Consider the following 25,115-nt stretch of genomic DNA (forward strand, 5'->3'; position numbering starts at 1 on the left):
AATTTAACTAAATTGTTTTACTAAAGATAGGCATACTTTAGGTATAAAATATGCAAATTATCGATTAGATCTTTTATTTGGCGAGTTTATCAGTGTGTCACGCACGAGCGTGTTTTGTGTAACAAACATATTCTAATGTGCTAAGCATTGATGTGATATAACATTAGAAGTATATATCTACAGCAAATCCAAATTATATTTAAGATATTGCGAATGAGTGATTGTTTTAATGTCATGTCTTCAAATTGTCATCTATTTTTGTAGTTCAACGCTAAGGCCGATTAGAATAGGTAAACAATTTTTTGCTACTCAAACATTTTGCACCTCTATTAAAAGCTATAAAAAATAATGCATATTTTAAAACATCTGGCACGGGCCAACTCTTTTTATGCAGCAGTTATTTTATTTTAAATATTCGTGCAAATTTAATTTTCATCAAAACTCTTTTTTAAAATTATTGATTTAATATTTTTCACGAGAAATTGTCAAGAAATAATTCTCGAAAAGAAACACTAGTTTTAGTGAATAATTATGTATAATTCGAATCACTATAGTTTGTAAACAAGTGTCACTGAACTATTCAAATAAAAAAATATATGTTGAAGTTCTAAAATACTTTTTCCACAACTCGTTATTAGGAAAAATCAGGAATGAAGTATTGAATATATTGAACCCAAAGTATACATTTGCGAATCAATATCTACATTTACATAACGTTTCTATCATGTTAAATATCACATACGTATCAATTTAAATTCATCTATATATTCGTTATCAATATTTTTAGAACCATGATTTTAAAGCATTGTTAGTTTTGGTGCAACTACGCGTTTATAATTTACATATGTAGTTCTATTATAGAATTGTTTCATATTACTAACGATTGAGGATTGTGAACTTGCTTTAATGAAGTCATTGTGTAAGCAGTGAATGAAAAAATATTATTTTATATTATAATAACGTTTTATTTGTGTTTATAATAAAATATGTCAATTTTCATGGGTCGGTCAGTATTTGCTGGTGAATCCATGCAATTGACATGTCACGTGTATAGCAAGGGTTTATTATTCGTATCTGTCTAATAAAGCTTTTACTACATTTTATACACTGTTGATATGTCAGTGTTATCCATAACTTAGTCGCAGAATTTTATATTCTGCTAAAATGCAAGGTTTGTTTACTGATTCGTTTCTTCTGTGCGAAAGGAAAAATTACTGCTAAAATTCTATGCTTATTTTTTTGTTTATGTCGTTGTGAATGAGACACTAAGATGTCATAAATCTTTAACAAGGGAAATATTAACGCATAACTATCGATGGACTTTATTATAAATAACTGTTGCTCATAAGAAAAATAAAGAAGGCGCATGATTTCCATGATGTTGTATTTAATACCCTTGTTTTCAAGCTCATTTAATATATTGAGGTACATGCGATTGTTTAAAAAAATTAAGATGTGTTCAAAATCATATAAAATGTCTTAAAAATATTTTGTGAAATTTTATCTCTATGTTTCGAATATCTATATATAAAATAGTGATTCTTATTTAATAACTATAACATATATTTACTATGGAGTATATTACGCCAGTTATTTTACAAATATTATACGATGATAGGGTATTTCGCGCCAGGGTAAACACAATCCACATAAAGTACCCCGTATCATTTTTATGTATTGCGTATCTGGTGCACCCGGAACCCAATGAGAATAAATCTTTTTTATACGTCGAGAGGGCTCATGTTTCGATAATGCGATGTTTTGCCGTGGCTGTAATGAGGTGTGTGTGTGTGCCCTAAATCAGGGAATTTTCTCAGGTGAGTTCTTTTCGCCAAATATAAACACACCCCCTCCCGCTGGCAACTGTTGCTATGGGTTTCTTTATTAAATCCTTGGGGGAGACACGGGGACGAGGGTAGGCAGGCAGGTACATATGATAATACATCCATAAAATATGCTCAGTTATACAAAAACATATTTAAATATGATCATATTTACGCTTTGACACCCCTCGCTTGCAATATATCACAGATGCACGAACAGTATAATATTTTGTTATATATATTAAAATTTATTAGTTTTTTTTTCGTGTTGGTAAATGTTAGGGTAGTATAGTTTTATTTATTGTAGATTTTCAAAGAATATACAAAATTATCAGTTGTATTGTATGAATAGAATCCATAAAGAATGTTGGTAAAATATAACAAAGACTTGTTCAGTAGTTGCATTATGTTTAGAAATTACGGCCCATTAGTATGTCCCTTTCTTGGTCTGACTTTCGCTTGAAGCACGTGCAGATTTAAGCCAGACATCCTACCTGGGCTGTCGCGAGTGACGCTGGTCTCCAGCATCACTAATTAATTTAAAGAGACGAATATTAGACATCAGGGGTAAAGGAGAAGTTTTGAGTATTGTGTATGTTTATCTGCGGATATTTAAATAACCAAAATATACTTATGCAATATTATCAATTTTATTGTATGAAGATAATCAATAAAGGATTTTGGTAAATTTTAACAAAGACCTTATACAGACAGATCTTATTCGATAGTTGCATTTAAGGATTGCAGTAATATCGGGATTTTCTAAACCGGTATTACCGAGAGAAAAACAATCAATACCGGTATTGATATTTTTTATGCTGTATTATATTATTAGATATTAAATACACGCTTGCGAATTTTATAAAAAAAAATATAATTTAAGAGTCGGAACATTTTTATTGTCTATATTGAATGAAAATGTAGTAATTATTATCTTCATATATTTTTAAAATACAATAAACAAGCAGGGAAAATTTCGACTTATATTGTTGACATTTATAACTAATTATACGTCTGACTATTTATGAATATTTCGCGTTTCAAGCAATAAGAATCGTGTGATCTTCCTTACATTCAGGTACTTCTAAAAATCCTTTTACGCTGATCGTTTATTGTGTTATCGACGAGTAACAATAAAATTCAATAAGACGTCAGTGTACAAAAACCCTTTTGTCCCATTTATTTCTTCATCTTCATTATTTTACTACATTGTCGGTAAAAATATATTTGAAAATACGGGCGGCAAATCTTTCTTCTTCTGAAACGATATGTCTAGAAAATCTTATTTGATCAACTGGTTCTGGATGGCTCTTAAATTTTCATACCAGGAGTCAGAGTACCAATTTATTCCAATAAAATATATATGATTCCTCAATATTTATATATTACTCGTTATTTTTAAAACCTTATGAGAAAAAAATACGTAGAAAATTGTCAATATGTTTGTTTATCATTATAAAAACGAATTTATCTGATTTATTTATATAATCTTATTTTAATAAATGCACATTTAATATTTATTTTAGAATATCTCAATCACTTATATTTTTCGTATTATATTTCTATTTATGTTACAAGTAGCATAAATGAAATTTTTCCGATAAGTGTTTTTGTAAATATTATATAATACGCCGATAAAATTACTTAGGTTGATCCTTAAAATGAGCGTTATTTTATTCTCCACTTCTGCTTTCAAGCAATATGGGAATCGTCGTTCTTGTAGTTCTAAGGCATGAAGATATCATTACCAGCAAATAAAATGTTCGGAATAAAAAAAAATGCAATACTACTGGTATTTTTTTATTTTTTATTAATATCGGTATTACAATCCTTAATTGTTTTGCCCCATTAGTAAGTCCCATACTTGGTTTGACTTTCACTTCAAACATATGCGGATTAATGTTAGCTCCGTCATCCTACCTGGGTTGTCGCGAAATTATTGATGGTCTCTAGCATCACTAATTAATTTAAGGAGACGAATATGACATATCATTGGTAGAGGATAAGAATGAAATGGATCGATTAAAATTGCCAGACTCATTCTTTATAAATTTAATCTATGCATTTTAAATAATTCTAGTGATAGTTTTAAAACAAAAAGATAATATTAGTTGCAAACTAAAAGCATTACATTATTTTAATAGTATTAAATATATATAGATATTTAATTAACTGTTTATGATTTTCATTTATAGAAAAAAGTTAGTACAAACCTCTTTATAAATTATTATTTTTATAAATTCATTATTATATTATATATTTCATTTAAATAGAGTTGTAAAAGTCGCTGACTATTGACGTGACAGATCTGGGTTCGAATCTCATATGTACCTAAGTGTTTTTTTTTTTATTTTTATCGCGTCGGGAAATCGAAATTAGTAATTATTATATAATTATATAATAATTCTGATCGATCGTCACAGTTTAGGTATACCTAGATTTTCATAAATTTACTGATGAATATCGTAAATATTCTTATAATGAGCTACTTCACCACCTACTGAATATATTATATTATATGTATAAAAAATAAATAATGTTGTTTTACACCAAATTCGTTCGCGTCTTTGGAAAAACATACAATTATTAAACAATATGTATATTTAAAAAAAAAGATGTACTTAACTAGAGTAGTTTACATATATTGTAAAAAAATCTTAAGAAACGTATGTCGGTGCTAACTGCTGGTGACTTAACAGGTTCTTACAGGTATCACAGAAGTAATCACCTTGATACAGATCAATAATTTTTTTGGAAGTTTCGTTTCTTTATATGTGATATGATAACCCTTGTATGTTATCTAAATAGTAAGTCGTACAAATTAGACACGTGGTAGTTCTCTTAATATTTTTTTATATTTCTATAAGGAGTTAAGCGTCTGTAAAAATCCTTTACAGTTTCTTAGTTCACAATCTGTAAATAGACCTGGATAAGTTAGCATTAATGGTCATTATTAAGCTTTATTCTAAATTAAGCATATTTTATGAAAGGAGTTATAAAATATTTTGAAATGTGAGAATAATTTTTTTTATCTGTAAAGTGTATTGTAATTTGATTTTTTTTACTTTATTTTTTATATCTAATAGAAAAAAATAGTGTATCTGGTGTTACTAAATACTGGTTCAATTTATGTTTCATACTACTACCCTGTTCATTTTTGTTAATTAAAAGAAACTAACAAAGTCTGCCTATGTTTTGTAAATATAAATTCAAACTTAATCTTTCAAAAAATTTATTCAAATTTTTAAAACTTTTTGATTGGTTTACTTACTTAGGCCCTTGTTAGGTATTATTTATAAAACGATTAAAACTGAAAGAAAAGGCGTTCGGTGCTGAAAAACAGAGAAAAACCTAAAAACTTGTACTCGTGTTCTAACAATGATTACTTAAAAAATAAAAAGAGCATGAATCAATCTTAAAACTTTGTATTTTACTGTCTAAATTTCTCTTTTATATTTTTAGTAGTTTTGTTTTTATTGTAACGATGTAAAATTGCATTAAAAATAGCTTAATATAACATTTTTATATATAATATCATTGATGGTATGCTTAAAAATGTAAATTGCTTTATTCGCATGAATTATATTATTGTATTATATGTTCACATGTATGTGATATATTATATGTATTAAACTAGACATGTATTCTTAGAAACATAAGCCAATTAGAGTTTAACATAAAAGTCTAAATATGAAATATGTCGAAAATTAATTACTACATACATATATATTATACAAATAATTTGTTATTTAAAAAAATAATGTAAGTTATTTTACATTGATTTCTGTAATTATTTTATTAATATCATTAAAATTCTCACTACATATTTATTATTGTTTATGTACATAATTATGTATTAATCCATAAAACAATAATATGTTGAATGTGACAGGGGATTTACTTGATAGCAAATTACAACGAAGTTGTTTTCTGTATTGATTTCTATAAAATAAAGATTATATCTGAATAAAACACATTTAAAAAAAAATCAGATCGTAGGATACATTTCTCGGAAATTCCTTAGATGTAAATTTTTCTTTTATAATAATTTAAAATATAATTTTCTTTCAAAAATATAACATTTTTCCACCTTTCGGTATTTTTAAATTTTTTTTTTAAATTTTCCAGTTGATCACAATATAAGCTTGATGCTATTATTTGGCCAGGTTTAAGAATTTCGTAATGTACTATCCCTTTGCAATCCCACCTTGCACACAAAATAACTTTTCTTACAGTCAACCCTGATGTTGCTACTTGATCCTTGGTTACTTTTTTCTACGGTGATTGTTGTTGTACAACACACATCTATTATATTTAAGATATAGAAGCTCTTGGGCAAAGCAAATATGCGTACTACATTTTTTTGTAAACCATAAACTGTATATTTTAACTATAATTTTTTTTTCGATTTAAACCTTTAATATTTCTGTTGGTTCACAATGATTGTTACTGTGGTTATATTATTTAGAGTTCTTTTTTTATTATTAATGAATTTAAAACTATCTTGAATTAAAAGTATTTTATTTTTATTATAATTATAATCTTTGTACTTATAAACATATAATACTTAAATGTGAATTCTACGTTGTATTAACTTTTTATTTTTATTATACTATAATATACTAACTTATATAGTATATGTATATCTACTTATTATATTTACTTTTTCGGTCGCAATCGAATCGGTGGATTCTATTATTGAATAAGAAGCTTTTTCTTATACAAACACAGTTCACATTTTTCAGTAATAGCCTTTTCTAATACTGTATAATATGGTTTGATTTCTCTCTTATTCACATAAGTGTAATATATATGTACATACATATGGATGTATATGCATAATAATTTTTATTTAATTTGTTTAAATAATAACTTTAATTCCCATTTCTTACAAATATAGTTGTATGCTAATTACTGTAATTTACTGTGTCATTTGACCCAATATAAAAAATAACAAGAACGTTTTTGCCAATATTTTTTTGTCAACCTTGTGTTTGTATTTATATTCTGTCCTAATTTAGTAAAAATCTTTATAAAAAAAGCAAAGAAATCCTCATTTTCGTCTCTATATACAATGTATTTACGCGCTTATGAATACAAAAGTGTAGATAGCGCTTTCTTCACATAACAATATTCGAAGATGTGTGTATCTTTTCATAGGGCTTATTTGTATAAAAGAATATTTTATATGCGCATTATACTATCATGTATCACAACATGCTCGAATTTTGCTTTGTAGAGAACCAAACAATACACTACAAAAAATAACACATACATAATGCTATATTTCGATATTATTTGGACGTTTGTATTTTTATTAATAAACATCTCACCATGTTTCTTACATCCACATATAAGATGTATTGTGATATTTAATAAAACATTTCTAAGTGAAATATATTTTTGCCCTTTTGTTGGTTCTATTTCCAATCAAATATCACAAATGGTATTTTTTATGCAAAACTTTTCTTTTTATTTATATGTAAAAATGAATCAATAAGGGAAAGCTTTCATTTAATTTTATTTGCCTAGAATTTTCCCCCTTCATTTAATTTTGTAATCGTTATATCTTTTACGTTACAATTTATATCAATAATTATTTAGTCATTCTTTGTTAAAAATCCTTTAATTAAATATTAAAAGTCGCTTTCATTTTTTTATTTATGTATTCATAAACGAATAAGAGAGAGCTTTTAATAAATTTGTTTATTTACAAGTCTTTTATTTATTTGTCTCAAAATTAAATTTTGTCATTATAATATTTTTTTTATTACAATTTACATCAATTATTATTTAATCACCCATACAAAAAAATAAATAATCAGTGTTAACCTCTAGTAAAAGATAATTTGATTATTACAGTCATTATACTTTTATCGTCTAATTAGTAAAGTTATATTACTTTCACGTTATATTATTTATAGCTTTTTAAAAATTATCACAGAATCAATGTTTGAATGGTTATCTTTTTATCTTAAATGATTATATTGAGTAACTTTTATAATTGCGACATTCAATGTCAATTCGTATAAGAAAAAAAATGATACGAACTGGACCAGCTCCTTGTACTCTACACGTGGAGTATTTTGAATGTCAGGTTGGAAAGACAGATTGCAAATAAAATTAGATTTTTGCTATATATCATTTGCTAAAATTTATTTTAATTGTATTTTTTTTTATAGAATATATTAATGTTTGACTTTCTATGTATTTTTGTAATAATAAACTGTTTAAAAACAATTTGCCAAAATATATATTTATCCACCTAGTCTAAATCTGCAAGCATTACATCTTAATTGCATATGCTTATTCATAAACGCAGTTTAAATTTTCATTAAATTGTCCATAATCTACCGATAGAACGATAATCTTAAACTTTCAATTCGATCTTCAGGATCCTATATTATATAAGCCTTCAGTAAAAAAAGTATAATGTTATATCAAGTATGTCATGAATTTCATGAAGTAATTAATACTGCTATTATTTGTTCGTAATGTGATTGAAATAAAATAAAAATTAAGCCATCAAATAATATTTATTTATTACATGCATCTACTTATTTTATATTTTTAATAGTTTCACAATAGTCTAAATTATTTTTCATGTCGAGACTGGAATTTTATTTTTTACACTTTAAAGTATACAAAATCGCTTGAGCGTAAATCTAGAATTTATTTGTAATGTGTGTTACATTAACGCCATATAAGACCAATTAGCTCATCCGCAGCGTTTTCATGACGTCACGTACATCAGGACGCTCGAATAATTGAACTTACTATACATTCCGGCCACTCTGCTGTATCTATAAAAAGTTGTTTTTTAAAAAGCTTTGGGAAAATTTTATTTAGGATTATATTTTTTTAACTTGTTAATATTGATTCGCCGACAACAAAATTAAAAAATCTAGAGCAGTTAATCGTTGACTAACATTTAAAAAAAGTATAATAGCTACAGTTAATAATTTTAGATATGGTTTTTCTAGCTTTTTAATTTTATATTTAATTAAATCGAGGTTTCTTGTAATAATTTTGTAATAAACATACTATAATAATAATGAATTAGAAAAGGGAGCCGAGGGGTTTTCCTATTAGAGCAGCTGTATTTTTTTGGTACAATCTATAAAACTGATATTATGCTTAAAAACAACTAAGCTGCGCAGCACGAATTTTAATTTTATTCACGCTTGGCTTAATATAATTAATAATATATACTTTTAATCTTTAGTTATTTAATAATGATTTTATTGTACTAATTTATTTATAATATTATTTTACAGAAAAATATTATTATTCTTTAAAGATTGAAAGTAAGATATGTTATTAAACTAGAATTAATTGATATTCCTTTCTCTGATGACGTCACGAGCAAGCAACATGGCTTTAGTTACACGCGGTATTACTAAATAAAACTATAAGCTTTTAGTTTTCTGTTTTTTTTTTTTAACTAATGTTTTTAATAAATTCGCGTTTATATTAAAAATAAATAAAAATGTTTTGTTATAAAAATGTCAAGTCGAAAAATAACTGAAAGGTGCAGGAATATTCTGCGCTTCAACGTAAATCTCCCGACGAAGAAGAATAAATACTGACGCACGATTGAAACGCCGTCCGATGCGTGCGTCAGAGCGGATCAGAGCGTGAGGATCCGTGCGAGAAAAAAGGGGATATACAAACCGTCTGATATACTCATTCATCTTTATCTTGCGAAATTCTCTGACAAAGCGGTATAGCTTGGGCGCGTGAAAGTTAACGACGTTTGAGAAATAATAATTGGATATAATACAGTAAAATATTTTTTTTCCAATATGAAAGATCAGTTAAAATGTCACGAATTTATTGATTTTGACATGTCTTTATTTTTTATGCCGTTGCTGTCAAAGTTGAAAGGCTTGGTAAAGGGGCAATGATCCACACTTTTTATGTCAAAAATATTAATAATATTTTTTTCTTTTACAGGTATGGTCGTCAATGGCTTCGTGAACGTCGTCATCACAACCATAGAAAGACGATTCGGGTTGAGATCGTCACAGACGGGCCTGGTGGCCGGCGGCTACGACATCGCCTCATTTCTATGCCTTACCCCGGTGACATATTTAGGGGGACGCCGGGGGGCGTCCAAGCCTCGGTGGCTGGGCTGGGGCGCCGCCCTCATGGGTCTCGGCTCCCTGCTCTTCGCGCTGCCCCATTTCGCAGCATCGGATTATAGTGCTCCGAACGACGTCCACACCACCTGTCGCAGGGTCACAAACCTTACGCAGCAAACGGTAAACCATTCAATGCAATAACGTTATAATATATCTATTTTTTTTAAATCTGACCATCATGACTTGACAGCTTTTCTCAATGCGGCATGATGGCCTATATATTATACAAACATAGACATAGTATATCTATATGCAAACAAACACGTTGTTTAAGATAACACTTTGATAACAATTATAGTCCCGCATAAAATATGTGCAACGTTCACATGAAATGTTTCAGTTCATTGTAACTATTGCTAAAAATATCTTAGTGCTAAAAAGCTGAATGGCTTTTGCTAAAGAAGCAATTTCAAGCTTGATGGCTTTCCCGTAATAGGCGCAACCATTCAAATGACTAAATGAACCAAAGCTACTTACTTTTTGAAGAAGTTCTTGATAATTTTTTTAGAATAGTTTTTTTAATGCGTGTTTTAGGTCTACTAACACCTACCGAAGTAGGCGTGCGGAACGCATGTAACGCACGCCCTTATCTCTCAGTCACTCTCGTCACTTAACACTCGAGCGAGCGAAAGGGAACGTATCTCACCGTACGCGCCTGATTAGCATCACGATAGACGAGTGGTTTAAATCTTTGATATTTATTTATGACATGGGTTTAAATCTCATATGGATTTTAGTATTTTTATCGTATCTGGAAGATCGGAATTATTGTTTATTATATTATAATTAGGTGTACATCATAGGTTAGGTTAAATTAGATTTTCCTAATCTCACGGATAAATACCGATATGTTTAATAAAAATTGAGCTAAGTTAAATAAAAATTACAAGCTTCGTTGAATGTCTCTTAACTATTTAGTACACAAATATTTAATGAGATTGAAACAGAAAGACAAAATATACGAATGTGAACTTAAAAATGTTATCTAAAATAGCAGATGCAACTTGTGGTGAATATTTTGAATCAACATAAGCTACTGATTAAGGTATTTTGTGATTATTGTGTAAGCTCTATAACTACGTACGATTGTAGAGGTTTTACTTAAAGAATAAATACTATACGAGCAAAAGTTTATTTTTTAAGAAACTGTGGATTGCATAGTACTGTTTAGGCATAAGTTTATTTACATTATATTCATAAATCATCTGTTTCTAAATTCATACACATACAAATATTACGATTATTTTGGTTTTGCAATGTATTCATCACAATATTCAACCGAAAATGTAAGAGGCAGCTTTTGTTGATCTCTAAAAGTAACGCTGATTATGGTTAATTTTCAGTCCAGATGTGATCTCGGCGAAGAAGTCCACGAAAACGGACTGCTCAGTGGCTACTCTGGATCAGTTTTGATGATCTTCCTCGGCGCTCAATTGCTTCATGGCGCCGGAGCATCTCCGTTGTTCACTTTGGGCGTCACTTACTTGGATGAAAACGTTTCCAAGAAGATGTCTTCCGTGTACCTGGGTAAGTTGTGAATGTACCCACTCATACATATGTATATATGCGATGATGCATTAATTCAGCATAATTAATTATTATGATCCGACGCGCTGTAACAATGAGACGTGTGGTATACAATGGCGAGGGGAATTTGAACTATTTCAAAGTGCTTTTGCTCCTCTATAGAGATGGTTTCGGCGAATACGCTATTCATATAACTTTAGTCGTTTGAAAGGTACTATAAAGTGATAATACATGTAATACTAACATATTATGATTTTGTAAATTATAGCTAAGATTGGAACAATGTTTATATAATGAGTCATTTTAAATATAATTTTATCTTTGACAAAAGTTCTATATGATACAGTCTAAGTAATCTTTATTTTATGATTAACACATACTTTTTGGGTTTCATTCGCTGAAAATGCGCGTTCGCGTGCACTCTGCGACTTAACCCTGGCGGTGTATCAGTTGCTGGTAACAAACAACGGGCGCACGTGCAGCGGGGTGTAATCAACCAGGAAAGCTTTTAGTCCCAAAGAGGACTGCATATGGGCTCCGGGGAGATTCTTTCCACCCCCCAGAGATCCCCCAGCTCTCCATGATGACAAACTGGCTAGCGCTCATCGCCAATCTTAAGAAACACAATATCGCTACGTTCCCCACAAGACGTTTAATCAACAAAAATATTATACGCAGCGTGTGGGAAAACAATAATTGGACATTTGTGCAAACTGTGTGCACGGATAAAAGTGTTTGACTAATGCTAAAGAATGTCCACATTAATTTCGAGCTCAACCAAAAGCGTAGGGCAATTCACACGTTCCGCGCCGGTCGGGGATAAAAACGCTGACGGCGAAAATGTGAAAGAGCTTTCATAAGGATTAAACTACAGCTTTATATATATAAGCACTTTATATTTTTATATTAGCTTAGATAATATATAATGTCATATTTTACATCTGTAATATACAGCATAGTTGATAATATACAATCCCTTGCGAAGATATTTTAAAAAGCCCACGAGATGTTTACCGTTTTATGTATTGAATTTTCATTTTAAGTAAAATTTATAAAAAATGTTCTTACCTCTGCACTTTCTTAAGAATACAATATTTCAATTAGTATCAGATTATAAAGTATTGAATCGAGTGTGTGAGTCTTTTTATACATTTCTTTGAACGAAACTTGAATATAAGAGAATGCTTATTTAGACTAATGGCCGTATTATTAAAACCCATTTAGTCCCTCTAATATGTCTACTGGGTAATATTTTACTAGCGAAACCACTGTAGTCGCTTCCCAATAATGTCAGTGAAAATATAAGTTAGTAAAAACTATTTGATTCACTTAACAATGAGTAATTCTTGCACTACACTCTCTGGAAGTTGTCCGAACCGAAGTTCAACTGAAGTCGGCCGAGGTCACCGACTTCTGTGTAGCGGCCACACTGCTACAAATTTCATATGCCGTCCGGACGGCGGGTGTGAATGACGTACGCACGGCGGCTGCTGTCATGCAGCTGGCATATTTGCGCGCGATCGAAAAATGTGCCAAATAATCTCAATTTTTAAATTGTCATATTATTAAAATTACGCTACTGATAATTATTAAAGTTTGTGTGGGCACTCATCAATACAATATCAGTGAAAACTTTTCGGCCGTAAATATTCAATTTACGCAAAATCTTTGTCGGCTTTTGGAAAATGCTACTTCAGAATACGAACACCACATCTGTGACTATCCTAGAATTTGTTGCCATCGATTCTAAATAAGAATTCGTTCTGGTGTGACATTTATATAAATTGATCTAGGAAAATACATAAGGATATTCGAAACGATTTTTTTAAACAAAATCAAGTACCACTAATTATTTTTAATTATTTAATTTTATATGAAAAATATATATAATAACGATATCTGTTAGAAGAATATGCTATCAAAAATATAATTAATCCCTTTTGCTGTCCTAAAATATTCAAAGATGTCAGTAAGAGTCTGTTGAAGTCCCCGATAAGCATGTGGTATTATAACTTGACCACGTGACCACGATGCAGCGCTCGACGTGCGTGTTAACCATAGGACGCATACGCGCATACTGAATTTGAACCGAGTTACTCGTTCTATCTCAGTTTGCGAAAAACCATATCATTATCTTTCTCACTCTCGTCACTTAACACGTGAGAGAGAGAAAGGGAAGTATCTAACCGTTCTCGCTCAAAAGAGCAGCTCCGACTTTGGTCCATTTGCCGACAATGTTCGGAAGCGCTCAAAGCTGGACAAGTCGACTGAATTACCCCCCCTTTACCTCCCGTTCTCGGTAACCTCGGACAACTTCCGAGAGATTTTAGACCGAACTCGACCGAAGTAACCCACTATATTCTCCGCCCTTGGCCAAGCTTGGCCTACTTCCAGAGAGTGTAGTGCAGGCATAACGTTTATAGGCATTTGTCTCAAATATTATCAATAAATCAAGGTCTTAGTGCCATTAAGTGGTTATTGTTACGGTTAATGGTTTTCAAACGTTTGCGTGGTTAATGTAAGTTTAATCGCTCTTTTTCTAATGTCATTATTGTCAAAAATATTATTTTCACTTTTATAATCAGAATCACTCTCAATTATTTATCTTTAAGATGTTGATGATTGATCCATTTTAGAAAAAAAGTGTAATGTGAATATAAAAATATTGTAGTGTTCAGTTGTGTGACGACACTACTATTAAAAATACGCTATTAGAATTACGAAATTTCTATGAACGCGCGAGGTGCGTTGAGCGCGGGCAACAAACATTATATGAACGCGCTAGACGCGGTCTTAGCACTAAACGTGTTAATTTCTTGGGTTTTCTATAATTACTATTTATCTTGTATTTCTGTTAGCCAAAGGACCTGTGTTTACTTGTTGCTTTTTACTAAGCAATTATGTAGAAGTGCATACAATATCAATTTTTTATATTTTCGTGTATGATCAGTAGACTATATTCGAATATTGAATATTTTCGCCCGTTTTTTAACTATTCGTTATTCGTATTTGTTTTTATTGTAGTTAAATATTTAAAAAATTGGATTTTGCAAAATATTAAAAAATATAATCAATTGTCAATGTGTACTACAGCAACGCAGGTAGTCATCTACAGCCCAATTGTGCTTTTTTTTAATTTTGTGAAATATTATGTTATCTATAACAACCATGGCTTTAAATAAAATATTGAAGAAAATGACACTTTTTAATTGCGGAAACTCCAGAAATTACCTATTATTCCGAGTTATTTTTGTGCAGCTGTGGACTTTCTCAATGGCTGGTATTGATCTCTTAATCAATAAAAATAATGCTTATATTTTTTGGTCTGAATTAATTTATTGTAGTATTATTTATCGAGGTGTCTTTTCCACCGTAGGAATAAAAAAAATAAAACTTTGTACTGATTAGTTTATGACCGTAGTGTTTTTATTTTAACAGGCCTGCCGAGAGGGGGGGGGTGGAGGGGGGACAACTTTCCGTTCTCATTAAAAGACCTGACTGGAAAAATCATATATATTTATAAAAAAAAAGTAAAAACCAAACTACAGTTTTTTGAGATGTATGTACTGACGTATTTCAAGTATAAGTTCCTTCAGTTTTTTTTATACATACATACAATAAATAAAAGAAGCGGAACATTGCCTTCAAAAGCACCCAGTACTTTCACAATAAAAATTATTATTCAAAGCAAAATATCATATTCTGTAACTATTTGTATCATGTTCAATTTAATATCCTTATTTTATATTACGCTACAGTCACTATACAATACACGAGAAGCTGTATCAAAATATGATCCAATCTCTGGCACAGAATGAATCCGTACATATACTTAAACCCTCAAGTATCTATCCCGATATCTCTGCCCATAATACGATATTGCCAAGCGGGTGTGCCGACACGTGATATTTGAACGAGACACGTGTTTGCCTATATTATGTTTATATTCTCGAGTGTGTTTTGGCAGGAGGAGGAGGGTAAATGACCACAAAAAATATATTATAATGCACAGCTCGCCCCGCTGCTAGGTAATCCTGTGGAAAATCCCGTTCTGCATCCCGCCGGGACGTCGGGGGCAGTCGTTTCGGGTGCTGGAAGTGATGAACTCATTTGGATGTTGTCACCCAGACGGATTGCCCTATCAACTGAACGCATTTATTATTCATGGCGAATTAGCCGCGGCGGTGAGGTAAAGTGGCGATGGGACAAGAGCTTATTCTCTTTAAAACACCCACAATGGTGGAAAAGTGGGTGGATAATATAAAATTCCGTGTTTTATGGGCGCACTTTCAAAATGTGAAAGAGGATTGATTGCCCTATTTTGGACTAGTAAATACAACGGTGGCTTAGTGATAATAATTTTGCTTGGAAAAAATCTTCCAGTTCTTAATTCCATTGTGTCTGAGAAATGGAATTGAATTTGATTATGCTTATTAGGTCTAGTAATAATTCAGCATTTTTTCTGTTTGTCATTAGGTATTTATCTTCCTTGTCCTATTTGAAATACCGAAAATTGAAACCCTTACTTTTATAAATACATATGTGTATATATAAATTATACAGCTCAGATTTTTTTTATAATATAATTACATAATAGATTTTCTGTTTATTTATTATTATAATCACTGATTTCTAAGGTAAATTGTTGATGCAATCAAAAGGATATTATTTTTTGTGTATATGAATTTGTAAATATAATTATTATTATGAAATAAAATAAAAATTGTAGTAAATGTAGTAAAAAAAGTATAATTAAACCAACATGATAGACAAGTGGTATAAGTCTCTGTGTGCACAAATTTGTGCTTCTCGTTATTTCAAGTTCACATAACAAAATCACACGTTAAATTGTGTATTTACCGTAACGTAATCATTTTATGCTCTAGCCAAAGATGTTACTAATATTATATTAATTAAAATAATCGATGCCTGAAATTCCAGAGGCTCAAAACTCGGATAAAAAAATTGCGTTTCAAAGCAATACATGTTTACAGATTTTTTTTTATGAATATATCCCACATATCATATATTCGTAATAATTCAAGCATCTATCATAAAACTGTGAATCGCGTACCAAGAAATTAAAAATGTATTTAAATACTTTTTTAACACTTTGCGGTCAATATACGCGGTGATAGTAAGCACGGCACCCAACTGTACAACTGTGACATATTATTTGATATTTGCATTTATTTATAGATATTATATATTTTAACACTAATTACATTAAAATTTAATATTTATGTTTCTGTGTTTTTCTAAAATACAATTACAAACCATACAATCACTATACTACAATTTTTAAAGCTGAATATAACAGGAAAAGACATTTTTTAGTGTATATGTCAATCTTTTTCTGTGTGCGCTATTTTCATATTCATTCATCTTTTTCCCATTCGATGAAGAAATATCTATTAAATTAAGAATAAGTAGTAAGTTTAGAATGATATGTTCTGTATTTTTATCTCAATGTATATATTGAATTCCTAAACTACAGCTGTCAATTTTATAAATTTTAACAATATCTATAAATTAAAAGGTTTAAATCTTATTTCTTATAACCATATAGAATTAAGGCAATTTATGTCTTAACCTTAAATTTAATTGAGCCTCTGGAATTTTGGATATCGATTTTTTTCAATTATTTTAGTTAATGATTTACTAGTAACATTTTTTAATAGAGCACTAAATGAATACGTTACGGTAAATACGCAGTTTAATGTTATAAATTGGAAATGGCGAAAAGCACAAATTAGTTGATTGATTGATTCAAACCAGTAACTGTTTGCAAAAGCCTCTACAAATGGTTACTTACTATTATTTTTATATAACCCTCTAATTGAAAAAAATACATTTTGCAAAGTATATTTGTTAGAATTCGACTTGGGAAAACTTAGATTCAGCAAGGGCTTCGATAATTGAAAATGTTTATGAACTACTGGTCTAATACATATCTTATTTGACTATCACTTCGTAATGGAGATTCAAAATCGGTAAAATTTGTCAACGTCTTCTTGATGGATGAATATAAATCTGATGCTTTTGAAACGTACCGTTTAACGCTTGACGCTTTGTTTATTTTATATTGCAATATTGTATTAGGAGCGCAGAACTGTAAGTCGGTCGAGCTCACAATAGTGAAATTAAGGCGGTGGAGTACGACAAAAAATAATAATTATTATTGAACTTTAATTACTTCTCCCCTTCGACTGAACTCCGCCGCCTCTTTTTCGCTATTGCAAGCGAGACTGACTTATAGTTCTGCGCTCCTAATACAATTTAGCAGCAAAAGGGGAGGCATATATTTAATTTATTTTTTAGTTAATTTTATAAATATTATTTATAAGAAAATAAGACATTTAAGGTTAAGTCATAAATGGCCTTAATTAGTAGTGTTAAAAATAAATAAATTATTGTAGGAGTCACAGAGTTTGATATTTGTTGTTTTAAAAATAAGTAAAAGTATTTAATTGTTATTTTATTATAATCTGTATCGTTTTTATTTTTAAAATATGTATATTTGATGATTCTAAGCATAATTTTATTTTATTTGTACGCGAACTACAGTTTGACGTTTACTGATTTTAGCATTGTGAATATAAAAAAACGATCATTACGAAACTGTCTTTTAAATTTGACGCTAAAAGGTTAAATAATTATGATGATTTAAAAAATTTAGTTTAAGATCTATTTTTTTCAAATAAGCCCGGCCGCAGGATATGCCCGGTATGTAACGTGTTAAGTTGAAAGACTAGAATATTATAAAAATATAAATCATCGTAGCATTTTTGCGACTTAGTGCTTCAGATATAACTTGAAATTTAATATAAACATTAATACTTTTCCTTAAAATATTAAATATTTCTAGCTATTTAGGACTAATTATTTTTCAAGATTTTCTATTTAGTATTGATTTATAAATCCCAAGAAAGTACCCACACCGTACTTGTTGCAATAAATTAGCCTTTAATTTGAGATCTTTATTTTTCATACAGACATATATTAACTAATAATTTTGTAAAAACAGTTATAATATTTGTTAGTGGTTTTTGTGTAATCTTATTATTAAAAAGACTTGCGTTTCTTGAAAAGCTATAGAACATATTTTACTAGAAAATAAATAAACTGTTTATTGGACTATTTATAAAAGTAATAATTTACGTGAAGAAGATGTTATAATGTTCTGGACATTTTTCTATAGATTCGCGCGTGATTTTATGTGGATTTCAATAAAAATATTATTTTTTAAATATTAGATAAATGGGATATAATATCAGAATATTTAAATGGGATATAACGCTTTTTGCTGACATAATTATTGACGTAGATCCAATCAATCTTCAGGAAACTTTTTTATAAAATAGACCAGTCTAATTCACTATCATATTCTAAAATTGCTCATTGATAATATCACAGAGAAAAAAGTAAAGAGGGCCATATATTATACATACATGTGTATTTAGGATCTAGTGATTTTTAAGGGCAAAGTAACTGCCGTATTTTTATTCAGTCTTTAGAAAATAAATAAAAATTGAAAAATAGATCTTAGCGAAGTTTGCTAGCTAAGATGTTGTTTTAAAATAGCGGTGGTGCATAAAAATTTGTAATGCCGTTAAAAAAATCTATAAAAAAAGTAAACATAAAAAATGTGTTTTATAACATATTTGTTAAACATAAAAAATATGTTAAAAAACAAATACTCATCGGTAAATAAAGAAATCTTATTCTTGCGACCTTTGCCAGGTGAATTTTTTTTATCGAAAAATATTACAGGAGTCGAATAAATGTTGTTCTAATTCATTAACTTGCAAAATTATTAGGTTAGATAGCAATTTATTAACATTTAATCTGAATATACCTAAAACATTGTATTTCAATATTTGTGGTAATGCAATGCATTATTTTATAAAAATAAAATAATATGCAAAATATATATGCAACGCATATATATTTTTCTGATAAAATATGGCTATTTCAATATTTTAAATTACTAAAAATTTAACTATGATTCATTAGAAGACAAAATGATTTCGCTTTAGTTTTAGAATTACCTTTATTTTTGTGTGCAAAATAGCAAAATAATGATCATTAAGTAGAATATACTTGTAATTCATAAGTTATGGGAAATGAGACAAAAAATATTCTTATTCGTAAAATCATAGCGAAAAAATATTTTTGTTAAATATATATATATATATATATATATATAATATATTTACATACATATTAATTTATTGAAAAAAAATAAAAATATATATTTTTTGTTAAATCTATTTACTATTTATGAAAACTACAAAACATGCATTTTAAATTGCATATATAAAACAAGAATTTAAAAATTATAAAATAGAAATTATGACACATGTTTTATTTTTTTGGAAAAAATAAGTTTTTAGGGATGAATCATATTGTCTATTTCTAATCTTTGAAGTGAATATTCTTATGTTAGTATATAGTGAATATTGAGAATACTTGCTCGCTTTCCGTTGATGTTGGCTTAATTGTGCGCAAAGATTGAGTTAAAATATTTAGATTTAGTCTGTTCTTCATTTTATGGCAAAATTTTAAATACATTTGTTATTTCTAATTTTTGTAGTGAATATTCGTTGAATATAATCGCTCGCTTTCCGTTGATGTTGTCTTAATTTTGCGCAAAGATTTAGTATGAATATTTAGGTTTTAAGTCCGTTCTCCATTTTATGCCAAAATTTTAAATACATTTATTATTTTTTACCGTAGAGAAATACTACTGGTTTATTAATTGTGTGTTTAATTATTATTCGATTGTCAACGTCATTTTATTAAAATCTTTATCAATATGTTTTGTATCCGATTCTAAAGAAGCGGTTTTAATAAATCTTCCCTATTATTTAAATATATTTTTTGGGAGCAGCTTCAAAACTATTTTTGATTGTCTATAAAAAATGCGTTTAACCAATGAGCTGTTTTTTCTTTAATTTTTGATTATTAACTTGTGTTAATTTCAGAGATTTTTTTAGTAGAAAATGTCTTGGGTTATTTTTTTTTGAGACAGCATAAAAACCGGAAATTTCTGTATTAGTTTTTAAAAAATATATTCATTTAACTAAATATTTTAATTAAATGAAGACCATCATCTCCTAATAGGGTACTTATGATAGTCAAAAAAAGAACCATTATATTGTATTGTAATAATACACACAAAAAAATATATAAAAACATTAGCTGGCGTTAAATAGATCCATGTGTATTGCCAGCGAATTAAGGAGCCGGATGGTGATAGCCATAAGCGATTCTGAAAGCGCGGACATTCTGACTATATATATATATATATAGAATAGTTTGATTGTCGACAGCATCTTTCAGTAGCTTAAAGAAAAGTTCAGGGAAACAAATTTATGCGAAAAAAAATATTTCAAGAATCTTTTAAATTGAGCATTTGTTTATTTGAGGATTCTAAAAAATTCTGTAAACTAAAGTGTCTTAGAAGTCACAAATACGCATTCATCTTATCCAATATTTGTATTATTAATAAATAAAACACAGATTAAATTACAAATTTATATATGTATTTTAAAACTACGTACATATGTGTCATGGGATCTTTGTTTATTTTTATATTATAAACAATAATAAAAATAAGAGCTATTACGAAGCACTTACAGGATTAATTTGATGGGGGTACACACATAAACGATGAAAAAATATTACCGACCTTAATAAGGATTACCCTTTTTATGGTAATCTTCTAATGTTGTAAGTCGAATTAAATGACTTTTTAATATTTTTTTTTGTAAAAAGAAGTTTTATATACTTTTATATAAAGTTTGGTCACTTTTAAAGGCTTTACCACCACTCATCTAAACTTTAGCTATATCGCGCGAAACGCTTCAAGTTCGAGGCAACTTAATCAAAAAACTTATTATATTAATTCTTAAATGCGAGTATGTTATAAAACATGCATTGCTTGAAAGATTAGGTCTGTGGAACAGAGCGTCCGAAAATTCTTACGAAAAAATAAATGTTTCTAAAAAAATTAATGAAAAATCAGCTTAGGTTTTACAAGTTAAAATTTCTGTAAAAGAAGGCTTTTGTTTTCAATGATATTTCAATTATCGGTTTATATATTGGGACATCCAGTATATGTTGTATACATGATGGACAGGTTTTAGTAATAGTATATTTTAACTGGGCAATGAAAAATCAACTCTTTTAAGATTAAAAAATAATAGGTTGTTCTCAGTCTGAAAACACTCATGCACCTTTCGAGCTCAATTTAGCTGAAAACATCACATTCGACACATAGCCGAGCGTTAAATCGCATCTTCCGATATGCGTTCGAACGAAGGGGGTGTGAGAACCGAAAATGTGCATCTCGTTTGGCTCATGTTGTGTATGCATTCGCCTTGTTGTAGTACATAAGCCGAGTTCATTCGAGCGAGAGTGAAATAATAAAGAAAAAAGAGCGCAGAGCTGTACAAAAAGAGGTCGTAAGCCTCCTCGGCGATGAATGGTCACGGAACATTGGCGGAGGGAGATCGCTCTCCCATTCAAGATCCCACTTAGACATTCCGGCTCACAATGTGCGGCGGTGCCTCCGAGTCGAGCCCCATGAGTGGGCCCTCGTGGGGCCTCCATGAGAACACACGTGCCGCTATGAGAATAGGTGATACAATGAGGTATTGAAGGGCTTCGGCGATAGGGTATCCCTTTGGCAACGAAAAAGTACACTACTGTTCTTGGATACAAGGAGGCAGACTGTGCTGCATAATGCGGTGGCATTGAAGGGGTTTTGGAAGAGACGAAACCACGCTTTGCGATTCAATGGTCAATTCTAGTGGTCTGAAAAGTAGAGTGTGCGAAAAAATCTGTAATGCAAAAAAATACAGTTTGATTATTTTTCGAGTCTCATAGTTTTTTATTTGTTATTTACTCACTCTCATTATTATCAAAGTAAATTTCCTAAATATATTGTACATCATCTTCATGAGAATCTTCATGTATTTGACATTCATCCTCTTTCCGGTATAAAACGTTTATAACGGCTAGATGAATTTCATGATTTAGGCAAATTTGATTTTTGACAGGACTTTCATGTTCATTTTTTGTAATAATTTCATGGTACCCGTCTGATTCATCATCTTTATTAATTTCATGGTACCCGTCTGATTCATCGGAAGTGTATAACCCTTTTTTTAATGGATTCATGAGTAAAGTCACTATTTAGAATAGCTTTGACAGAAATACTACCTTCAGCAGTTAGCCGGTTGACAATTTCAGAAAATGATTTTCTTTTAGCGTAATTTGATAATGTTGGATAAATTTATCCAACATTATTCTTTAAAAAATTATATAATCTTTTTTTGTTATAAATCGTGATTTGTGATATATTTTTGTAAATATTATTTTACATCTGTATTAGTTGTGAACCATTTATAAAATATAAAAATTTTTATAAAAATAATCGTATTATTTCAGTATTTAGCTAAAAATATAAATACGATATTCCTAATATTTTTTTTTTAATTCTCGATTTTTTTGAAATTCACAAAATTGCTAAAAAAATATTTTTCAATCTAGAGAAGTTAAAAAGTCGGTAATTCACAATTACTAATCACAGGCATTTTTTATTTGATTGGCATTTATCGTATCGTTAAATATAACGTTAAATATCAATAGAATTTTAAATTTTAAAACTAAAATGTCATTACAAATAATACAATGTAATTTTAAGACCAGATTAATACAAAATTTCTTATACTATTGATTTTATATATATTTATTTGAGCTTAAAATTTAATTAATATTGATTTTTTCAATGCGAGCGATAATGAAATATACAATCAGTAACATGGTCATGAATATAAGCTGCCCTTTAATAACAACTTTTAAAAATTATGAAGGCTTGGAATGTTTGGTGTTAGAAAATTTGCGCTTCAAATTTGTTTTCGTTTTTTGCCACCACTCAAAAAATTAAAATAAGTTCTTATGGAGTTTATGTTTTTTATAGCAAAGTATTTTGTGAAATATTATGTTATTAACATCTTTTCTTTTCTTCCAGGAATCTTTTACACAATGTCTATTATCGGTCCAGCAATCGGCTACGTGCTCGGAGGTCAACTCTTGAAGATCTACTCCGACTTTCTCATAATAGACCCTACAGAGTGAGTATACGATCACAATAATTGTTTACACAAATAGTAATTCCGTTTTCTACGTGTGTGCGTGTACGCTCGGCGTTCATTTCAGCTGATAAAGCTTCGGCGCGTGCTCCAGCATGAAATACACTAATAAGCATTAAAATTGAATAACTATCCCACGCAGATGGTTCCCAAAAATTATAAATTCCATATTTGGATATGCTAGCGCAGCGTGACGCAGATCGGTCAGACGTGATCGGAAATAATACATTTTCCACACAATGTTTGCTAATGCGCCCACCCCTCCTCGTTTGGGATTCCTTGTCGGCGACGGCTCTTCTCTCTGTATGTAGTATACATATATATTATAGTTCCTATCTAGGTGTAAAGTAATGTTTTGTGTGTGTCTCTGAACGCGTCTTGATTCGAAAGTTTCTCAATAGATGAGCGAACGAATGCGGGATGAATGCGCCCCCATGCGAGGATGCTAAATCCCATTCAGGACCACTTTGATATTCGGCAGAGATATGACTGTTTATGAATACGCAAGACGTTAGTGATGTTTGTATATAAACACTCACAAGATAGTATGATCTTATTATATTATACTGTTTTTATGCGTCAAACAATGGATGAAAGGATTTTGATTAAAAGAAATAAGATTGTGTACAATTTGTTGTTTTAATATTAAAATCTTTAAAAATATCATAGATAATTTAAAGGTGCATTATTAAGGTACATTATATAGATAATTTTTTGAACTTTTAAAATAAAAAAAAAAATAAAAAAAAACCGCTAGTTCTCGTTATTAGAATAAAGACAAAAAATATCCATCCGATAAAATTTGCAAAAATAATGTTCGTAAAAAAGGTTTTTATTTTAATTTTATTATTATTTTAAAATTTCAAGTATTGAGTATTTTTTTGTTTTTATATACACATAAAACCGGTAAAGTTGGAATATTGTAATAAGTAAGGTCTAGACTGATAACCCAGAGGACGCGGGTTCGAGCGACAGTAGCAAACTCGATTTTTTATCTATAAAAATGCGCTATTATGAAAATAAACTCAGCTGCAAAGTGATGTCGATTGATTATAAATTATTATATACGTGATACTTTATTATATATATTACCCCGATTCTCAGATTGAAGTCTGCTGGTTAATACTCACTTGTGGTTATATTGTAGTTATTAGCCCATTAAGTGATCTGGTTTTACCAGTAAATATTTTAGCCGTTGTAACGTATTGGGCTTACGCATGCCAGGTTGCATAGAAAGAATAAAAATTTAAATAAAAAAGTGTAGAAATTTTTTATTTTATATTCATTATAAAATATTTTTTATGAGTTTAGATTTTTTTTATTTCTTTGATATCTTGAGTTTTCGTTTAGTTTTGTAATTAAGTAACCTTATTTTTTTGGAAAAAATATTGCAGTTAAAAATAAACAATTAATGGTAACATTTATACGCTTTTAAAATGATACTTTCAGTTAGGTTTTAA

At 29.4% G+C, this 25,115-nt stretch overlaps 1 protein-coding gene across 2 annotated transcripts in view; it reads left to right on the forward strand.

Annotated features, from left to right (window-relative positions):
* Nucleotides 1-25,115, forward strand: part of Oatp26F (Organic anion transporting polypeptide 26F) — a 61,091-nt gene that overhangs the window by 25,116 nt on the left and 10,860 nt on the right. Inside the window, exons 4-6 of one of the 2 annotated variants that reach the window (XM_088205684.1) lie at nt 9,780-10,087; nt 11,311-11,494; nt 23,535-23,637. In XM_088205684.1, coding sequence (XP_088061810.1) covers nt 9,780-10,087; nt 11,311-11,494; nt 23,535-23,637 — 595 coding nt within the window. The remainder of the gene's footprint in view (nt 1-9,779; nt 10,088-11,310; nt 11,495-23,534; nt 23,638-25,115) is intronic. The other variant, XM_088205685.1, reaches the window with a different exon arrangement.

Source organism: Plectrocnemia conspersa, unplaced genomic scaffold (assembly GCF_051122295.1).
Source record: "Plectrocnemia conspersa isolate PC_06_02 unplaced genomic scaffold, ASM5112229v1 ptg000002l, whole genome shotgun sequence".
NCBI lineage: Eukaryota > Metazoa > Arthropoda > Insecta > Trichoptera > Polycentropodidae > Plectrocnemia > Plectrocnemia conspersa.